The 9,549-nt window shown below is 41.5% G+C and overlaps 1 protein-coding gene across 1 annotated transcript; it reads left to right on the forward strand.

Annotated features, from left to right (window-relative positions):
• Nucleotides 1–308: 308 nt before the first annotated feature.
• On the forward strand, nucleotides 309–2,082 carry LOC133891407 (metallothionein-like protein 2A). The gene is made up of 3 exons (XM_062332155.1): nucleotides 309–497; nucleotides 935–1,009; nucleotides 1,677–2,082. Exons 1-3 carry the CDS (start codon nucleotides 433–435, stop codon nucleotides 1,783–1,785), a joined length of 249 nt encoding a protein of 82 aa, XP_062188139.1. The 5' UTR covers nucleotides 309–432; the 3' UTR covers nucleotides 1,786–2,082.
• Nucleotides 2,083–9,549: the final 7,467 nt, after the last annotated feature.

A 9,549-nucleotide genomic window follows, 5' to 3' on the forward strand; every position in this document is an offset into this window, starting at 1 on the left:
GTAGTTCTATTTACATGTATGTTAATATTTTTAGCGGTATTATTTGTAGACGTGTATGATAGAAATGTATTTGTAAGTCACCTTGCAATCATAAAAAAAAATAGCGTGTAGCACTAGACGCCACAGGTGAGACTGAAATTCTGGAGCGTACGTGATCTCAGCCGTGTTTGTCCGCGTCCCATGGACGGCCAAGAAACTGGATCGATCAGGGGCAAATCACCGGGCACCTCACCGTCCGCACCAGCAACGGCCGGACCCGCCCCCACGTGGAAGGCCGCCGGATGGGCTCCCCGGCTCTATAGATAGAGACTCCCGATCGGAGCAGGGGACCCCCGCCCTGTCTCGTGAGACTGCCAGGAGCGCTGCTGCCTGTTGGTGAGGAAGCCCGCGCTCTCTCTTGTTCGTGTGATCTCTGAATCCCTCGCTGCGGGGATGTCGTGCTGCGGCGGCAACTGCGGGTGCGGATCCGGCTGCAAGTGCGGCAGCGGCTGCGGAGGGTAAGACATGCCAATCGAATGGTCCTCATCTCGATGAGATTTTTCTTTTTGCGCCTTTCTGATGTGTTCTTGGACTCTTCTCTTGGTTGTTGTTGGGTTCTGTCGTCTATCCGCTGCGATCTTTGGCATCTTTCATCTAGCCACCCTCACGCCTACATACAACGCCTACGTACCCACGTGATTACCTCCTAGCATATATCGAAATAAGATTAGAGTTATAAACTAAGAGCACGTATTTTGATCACTGAATAAAAGTGCTTATGTATTATTCCTCACGAGATTTAATCCTAAGAAACTACTGGCACTCGTACCAAGTGTAGAACTCGGGTGGACAGTTTTCAACAAGAACCCTAACTAACTGTGTATACGCTTGCTGTTTTTCTGTTCCCGAAGGAGGAAAACTTGTGATGATTTTGGTTGTTTGCGTCTGCGTGCAGGTGCAAGAAGTACCCGGAGATGGCTGAGGTGACCACCACCCAGACTGTGATCACGGACGTTGCACCTCCCAAGGGGTATGCATGTGTATCAATCCATCACTTCTGTATATTTCCCGTTCTTGCGCATAAATTATTTGGGGGCATCCATCATCCGTGTGCTATTAATAGCCAACAATCCATCATCCTTGTGTAACTAAAAAAAGAACAAGCCTCTTTTTGCTACAAACATATGAAAAATAATTTTGTACTCCTTCTGTTATGGCCTGGCAGATCTCCAGATCCTAGCTCCACCTTAGATCTAGTGTTAGGTAGGCTAAAATTAAGTGAATTAAGTCTCTATTTTTAGTCTAAAATGTAAACAAAATGACTCATCTGAACCCTCTATATACTCATAACTCTAGCCTCCATAATTTCTTTTAGAGCTATGGATATCTAGCTCTAAAAATTGTTAAAGCTGGAGGTCTGTCCAACAGGCTTGTACTGCACACCAATTTCTCTCTTCGCAAGCAAAGAGGTGAAGCAGCACGCTACGACAGAAATACTCGTGCCATCCCGAAACAAACTGCTGCTTTTTTTTCTTTTTTTACTGGTCCTGTACTGAAAGTCTGAAACTGCATAAGCAGCTGGTAGCTACCAAGCCAAAAATGCTTCAACTCAGTCTGTTCACCAGCCAACCAACCACGTCATGCATGTTAAGGCATCCACTGACTTTGTTGCTGTGGTCTTTGGTTTCTATGTGCAGCCACGCCGACGGCGGGTTCGAGGGCGGCGCCGTCGCCGTCGCCGGAGGAGCCGAGAACGAGGGGTGCACCTGCAACCCCTGTACCTGCAACCCCTGCACCTGCAAGTGAGCTGCCCCCTGGCCAGAGGAGATGGAAGGAATCTAGCAGGAGTGTGTGTGTATGGCTTTATGTGTGTGTGGCTTTATCTGGTCAGGTGTTACTGTATGTGGCGTGCTTAATAACCGCGTTGTGCATGCTTAGTAGTAATGGTGAGAACAATAAGAAGCGAGATGAGATGGCGTGGCCGTCCTTCCTCTCCAGGCTCCAGCAGGGGGCCCTGGTTTCTCTATTTGTATGGTCTGTGGTGTTCTAGTGTCCTCTGTTGGTACCTATCTATGTATGTATCCAACTCTTGTGTTGTGCTCATGTGTAAGATGTCTTTTGTGCCTGCGAGCTAGCACTATGTTGTAATTTTCGATCAGATATCTGTTGGTTATGTCTACATCGGGGTGGTTCATCTCGTATCTACGCTGCAGTGAGGCCCGGGAATGAACTGCTTATTGGCTGTGATCAGAGTTCCATGCGACGAGACTCAAAATCCTAGTTAGGTCCAGTCTGCTCTGCTTATGCTGCAAAAGTGGTCTCTTTGTGCCAGATGACCTTGTTCTGTGGGTCAACGACGAGACTGTCCACCACTTATGCGTCATATGCTGATTGAAGATCTCTTCCAAATGTATGAGTTTAAGATCTACCCTTTGGGTTGAGTCTCTAGTAGGTGATAGAGCTTCGTTTCAGTAGCAAGGTGGCTACTTCTTTGTATGTTATCAGCTATGTTTCTCTCTGACCTTTGTACCATGTTTTTAATAAATTTCTATATATATAAAAACTAATTTGTATTCTCAAAGTACGTACTCTTGACATAATTCATAGCTGATTTCGTTATAATTAAAGTATATATATATATATATTACTTTATATATATAAATATATGCTATTATACACTTGGGCCTAACATAACCTGAGCCCCGCGTCGCTTGCTCACATGCCCCACACGTCCAGTAGTTTAAGTAGTGTTTAGTACTTCTTCAGTAATTAACTAAGTATTTAAAATTATACTAAGTGTGATAATTTACTATGATTTAGATATTCAGTAATTTTGCTATGAGTTTGATGCTTTCAAGATAGTATTAAGTGTGAAAATTTACTATGATTCAAATGCTTAAGTAGTTTTGTTTAAAAATTATATCAATAGTTGTTCAATAGTTTCTAAGTCATAGAAAAATTATTCATTAGTGTCAGTAGTTCAGTATTAAGTAGTTTAAGTTAGTAGTTTGTATCAGTAATGTTAGTAGTTGACAGTAGTATCAGTAGTTTGTTCAGTAATATCAGTAATTTTGTTCAGTACTTTTGTTCAATAATGTCAGTAGTTGTTCAATAGTTTCAAGTCATAGTAAAAATTTTTAGTAGTTCAGTTTAGTAGTATCAATAGTTTAGTTAAATAGTTATTAGTAGTTGTTCAGTAGTTATAAATTATTCAGTAGTCGTTAGTATTCAGTAGTTCCAAGTCATATAAAAACTATTCAGTAGTGTCAGTATTCAATAGTTTCAAGTCATAGTAAAATTGTTAAGTAATATCAGTATTTAGTAGTTAAAAGTCATAATAAAATTGTTAATAGTCATTGGTATTCAGTAGTTTCAAGTTATAGTAAAATCCAACACTTATGTTTAATTCTAACTTTTAAGTCATAATAAAAATTAATAATTTTTATCTGTTGAGAGTAAATCCCTGACAATGATTCCAAGGTATGCTGAACAGATGGTGCGTGATCAGCATTCTGGGTGTGCCTATAGAATGTGTGTGTGTTTGTTGCTCAAGAACACCAGAGTTATCCAGGTCTAGGTCCCTCGTGAGATAATAGCTTTACATCCTGTGTATTCTTCTTCATCCTCCCTCATTTTTTACAGAAGGTATCCCCTTTATATTCTAGGGGGAGAAGTCTTACAAGTGGGGCCAACAAAAAGACCCATGCCTGTCCTAAAGAAACAATATAAATAATCATTACAAGCCTGCATTCGCTATGCCTACCCTGGGTCCCTGCGGCGCCCATCCCGTCCATCGGTCGCACCCCTGTTTGTCGCGTTCGAAGCGCCCGGCCTGCCCTTTCCTATCGCAGGCTTCCCACGCGCGCCTACTACGCCCCTTGTCACGTCTGCACGCCCGTCCCACAACAATTAATGTCTGCAGGACGGGATAAGGCAACTCTGCGCTGACCATGCCGCCTCAGCCGGAGTGGACTGCCTGGAGAAGGAAAACGGTGTGAGTAGCGACATTAAATGAGGTTTAACTAGCCTAGACGAGTACTTGCCCGGCAACCAGTAAGGACCAGTCGTGGGGAACCCTGCGAAGGCCATGGTTGTGGTCGCGCTGGCATCGACTGGTCGCGCGGGGGTCATGGGTCAAAGAACGAAAGTGGATACTGCCCAAAATTGATTGTTGCGGGCCATCCCGGTGGGGGACCCCTATATTCTTTACATCGACAGTAGCCCCCAAGCTCCCTCACGGATGTGATGATCCGACCTAGACCTCTTGCCGGTAGTCGGTGCTTGTTTTGAAGGCACTCGGATGACCACAGAGGAGCTCGACTCCTGTGCCGATTCATTTTTGTATGTTGTTCGTTCCTGCCTTTGGACCATCCGGTTTGACCCACTTAGGGGTATTTTTTGGTCCAAGGAGTATTGTCTAGAGGTCGTCTAGAGCCAGTCCTCGGGTCTCATTCGAGTGGTCGCTTTGTAACGAAGGATACATGTCTTTATATGGATTTTTTCTGTGCTTGGACGGTGAGTAGCCTCGGAGTGCTCGTAATGCCTAGGGAGGATCGCGTCGACCTGCTCGCTAGCTAGGTCCCAGCACTAAGGATGACCTTTAGCCCGGCAAGCTTTTTGGTGGTGACCAGCGCTTGACCCAAGTTAGGGCTTGTGGCATTGTGCTCGTTAATCCTCGGGCACCATCCCCTAGCAGCGTGCGCGCGGTTAATTTTGGATCTCGTGCCATCAATCATGAGCGAGTGGGCTAGACAGATCTGGCTGCAAGAAAAAAAAAACCGCATATCCCAATAGTTCTAGCCCCCGACTATCTTGTCGGCGGAGCAGACTACCGACCAGGCGGTCAAGTTCTTGAAACGAAAATACATATAATTTGGTGGGAGGTCATGTTTGTCCGTGAAGTCCTGCAACATAGAAAGCTTGGTTTTTTGGATTTGAAAACACTTACAAATTATGTCCATGCTCGTCCGGAAGGTCCTACAAAATAGAAAAATAGGCTTGTCATCGAGCAGCCTTATACACAGGACCGACGTTTCGCAGGTTGTGTAATTTGCGGCCGACCACCCTAGCAAACCTGACCCCATCAGGCCGGGGAACTGTAGGTCGCTTTGGAGCACCCCTCCCTCCCCGGGAGGAGCCTATTACGACCTGCCCAGCCTTAGATTGAACCCAGGTCGAGGTCGCCCATGCCTAGTGCTCTTCCCGCGCCTAGTGGTCGTGGCGGCGCCTGAGGACTTGTTGGGACTGGGATGCTCAAGCCTTAGAGCACGTTTGTGGAACTCTTCGCCTGAGTTTTTATCTTCGTCCTCACCCAGCCACTTGGTCAGGCCTAGATGGCTGGCCGTTCGAGGCGGCCAGCGTGCGATTCTCAACTGGCGAATCGAGTTCCATTGTCCGATTTTATATGACTTGGATTGCCAAGTCGCACTACCAGCACTCACATGGACCTTAATCGCTGTTGTGACGGTGATCTCCCTAACATGCTCGGGTTTGATCCACTTTGTGGACTTGTCGACTGTCACGTGTAGGAATTCAAAACTGCCTGGGGCTTTAGAGAAACGGTCCTACAATATCGAGCCCCCAAATAGGGAAAGGTCGAGAGAGTGATATGGTTTGCAGTGTCTGAGCTGGTAGGTTGGTATTTCGGTCATGGTATTTCACCTGCTTGTAAGCATCCTGGAGGGCGGTATGAGGTTCGGCCTCCACGTATGCCTCCGAGGATGTTAGGAGACGTTGTGCTCACCCATCCTGAGCGATGTATTTCAGTAAAGAGTCGTTACTCTCTTGGTGGCAGAGGCGTCCCTCTACCAAGGAGGATTCTCGCAGTCTACTCACGTAACCCTTTCTGCTGACACATCGTCGTCAGGGTCTGCTTGATTCTGAAGGTAATCCATGATCTGATCCATCCAGATCGTACCCGAACTGAGCAGGGCAACCACATGATGGCCACCCGAGGTCGACGGCACCGAGGGAAGAGTTGCCTCCAAAGATGTTGTCTCTGGTGTTCCGTTTCCCAGCGGAGCATCCCTTTCACGTTGGCCCGAGACTGCGATGGGTGGTCGTGTGAATCTTTTCCCCAAAGACTCCGACAGGGGCGGGTTCGCAAGAAGAGGCCAAACGGACTAGCCCATCAGCCAAGGAAGTAGTCCTTGCGAAGGACGTGCGTGACTTCCTGGTCGATGGCGCGTCGCTCTAGCTTTCTTACTTCGGAGTGGTATGTCTCCATCGTCTGGTCTAAGCACTGGAAAACCCTTTGGCGTTAGGGTCACACCTAGTAGTGAGTCCCTCATCGCTAGTAGGTGTTACTCCCTCCGCGCGGGTGCTGCTCGCGTTCCAGGTAAGAGGCCCTCATACTCCGCAATGCTATTACTAATTGAAAAAATATAATTGAACAATGTACCTGATGATGTAGGGTCCTGTGCTCGTTCTTGGTCGGTGGAAGCGTGTCTCGCTTAGGGACCAGTACTGCCCCTGTAGCGCCTTGAAATCCTGCAAGGTAGGACAAAGATTCCCCCTTCCTATTGATGGGTGGTCAGTACCGGAGGAGGAGAGTGTTACCTTTCTGAGGTCCTAGTCCCCAGCGGGAGGTGGTTGTTACCCATGTCAGAAGTGCGAAGTGTGGACCCCTCGTCCGTCCTCGGGTTCAACCTATTCGAAGAAACAACAGCCTCGATTAGTTTTTGGGTACTCTTTTACCTGATCAGATCATACATGACCGATGGTTTTGGTTTGCGCCACAGGGCTGGGTGTTGACCGTCCCGACACAGTGAGCGCTCCTCCGGGTGGGGCTATCGTTGATGAGGTTGATTCCCTAGGGACTTGCGGTTCGTGAGCCCCCGTCGGTGCCTTGAATATGGATGCCTCTACTGCTCTTTGTTGAACTCGAGGCCTTCGGATTCTGGTCCAATGTGCTAACTCTGAAACATATTGGGTTTGTTTGAGTCGTATCCCATGAAGAACACCTCGCAGCGACTCAGATCCTCCGAGCAGGACTTGTCGATCGTCAGGGATTCAAACATGATAATTAGATTAAGGTTTTTACAACATTATTTATAAACCATAATTATATATGAACAAGGTATTGCATTTATTCTAAACCAAGACAATGTCCCATATATCTCAGAAGTATGAAAGCGTGGTAGAACACAACACCAAAAAAATTATCAAACTTGATCTTAAAAATGATAATCTTGAATGTAGTATAGACAATGAGTTCTCAAACAAACATAAAAGAAAAACGAGCTTAATGCAAGAATAGAATAATATTACATAGCAAATTCTTATATAGAATGCATTGGATTACAATCATTTGCACCAAATTGATACAAAGACATAAAATCTAAAAAAGGATATAGAGAAAATTGTACAAAGATTATAAGATATCCAAATAATTGGAGAAATACCAATGAAATATTGAGATAAGAATTCTATTATATATAAGATAAACATTATAAACCCAAACTATATAATTAAGACGTATCCTATATAAGCTACTCCAAAGAACATAGAAGAGTTTAAAATGCATATTGAAGAGTTATTAAAATTAGGAGCAATAAGAGAAAGTAGAAGTCCACATAGATCAACATCATTTATAGTAAGAAACTATTCTGAAATAATAAGGGGTAAATTAAGGATGGTGATAAATTATAAAAGGCTAAATGATAATACTGTGGAAGATGCATATAATATTTCAAATAAACAAGTATGGTTTAATAGGATACAAGGTAGCAAATACTTTTCAAATTTTAATTTGAAAGCTAGGTTTTGGCAAGTCAAAATGGCAGAAGAATCTATAGAATTGACAATATTCATATGTCCACAATGATATTTTGAATAGCTTGTAATGCCTTTAGACTTAAAAAATGCACCTGGATTATTTTAGAGGAAAATGTAAAATATTTTTAATAAAAACCAAAAGTTTATATTAGTTTATATAGATGATCTGTTAATATATTTAAAAACTTATAAATAACATATTGCCCACCTTGAAATATTTTTTAGAAAGGTAGAACAAAATGGGTTGATATTATCTAGAAAGAAAATGGAAATTTGTAAAGAAAAAAATAATTTTGTTAGACATGAGATAGAAGAAGGTAAAATATATCTACAAGAGCATATTGCAAAGAAAATCATTAAGAATTATAAATTTCCTGATATCATGAATGACGAAAAAGTTCTACAATAATTTTTAAGAATTATAAATTACACAAAAAACTATATAGAAAATTTGTCTAAGCTTATTAGGTTATTATATGCAAAGTTAAGAAAGAATGGTCAAAGTGCTTTAACTCGGAAGACATAAAATTAGTAAAATTGATAAAGAAAAAGTTAAGGATTTAAAACCGTTAAAATTACATTTAGATGATAATTATTTTATTATCGAAACTGACACCTCTAAAGATTGATAGGACGCTATATTAAAGCAAAACCCTAATAAATATTCCCCAAAAACAGAAGAAAAATGTATGCAGATTTGCTTTAGAAAATTACAAGATAAAAACTGTAAATAATACTGATATAGAAATTTTGGCAATAGTATATGTAATAAACTCTTTTCAATTGTATTTAGGATTCAAAGAATTTACGGTTATAACAGACTGTGAAGCTATACGTAGATATTATAATCAAATCAATTGGAAGAAGAGTTCTACTAGAAGATAGGTTTTGTTCGAAGATATTATTACTGGAAATGGCTATAAAGTGATTTTTAGAAACATAAAAGGAAATATAATAAGTTGCCTGACTTATTTTCTCGTTCATCTATTTTGCAGGTATGAAAAGATCGATGAATTTTAGCAGAGTTGAATCATTTAGCTTTGGAGCTGAAAATAAGCTAAAAATATTCTCACCAAATTCATATAAATTTAAACCAATAGATCATATAGTCCTAGATGAAGTATAAGAATGCATACTAGATAAATTCTGGTTTCAATATAACAATAAGCGAGAAGGGGATATACGCTATCAATATTAAATAGTCTTGCTAAATATTTTCACATGATAAATGAATTGATGTCTACATCAAAAAATTCAGAGGTAATAGAGCTGAAGTCTATATGTTGTATTTGATGAAAAGGTACTAGACATATACATATCATTTGAAGAAATAATCTCTCAAAACATAGATTCAAAATTGACAGGAGTAATGTCATGGAAAAATATGCAAATATTGATGAAGCATTAAAACAAGCCCAAAAAATATTGAGAGTAAATTATTACATAGAATCAGCTACTAAAGATTATATTAAGAAATTTAGAAGATCAAAGAATAAAAAAAATTCCAACAGCAGCATCTTGTATCAAGGAAGAAGAGTCTTAAAAAAGCTCACATATAAAGAATGCATAATGAAATATGTGGATCATTTAGATGGTTCATACATATACTAGAAAATTCGAGAAAATTTTGAATCGATATTATTGGAATGAAAGATAGAAATAAAGAAACAAATTCTAAAAGAATTACGAAAAGAGATCAGTGATAAGTTTGAAGAAATGAAGAAAGAATATGACGAAAGATTTGAAATATCATTCTCAAATGAAGACACTATAGATGTTATCGGACATGGAAAA

This window comes from Phragmites australis, chromosome 1, assembly GCF_958298935.1.
Source record: "Phragmites australis chromosome 1, lpPhrAust1.1, whole genome shotgun sequence".
NCBI lineage: Eukaryota > Viridiplantae > Streptophyta > Magnoliopsida > Poales > Poaceae > Phragmites > Phragmites australis.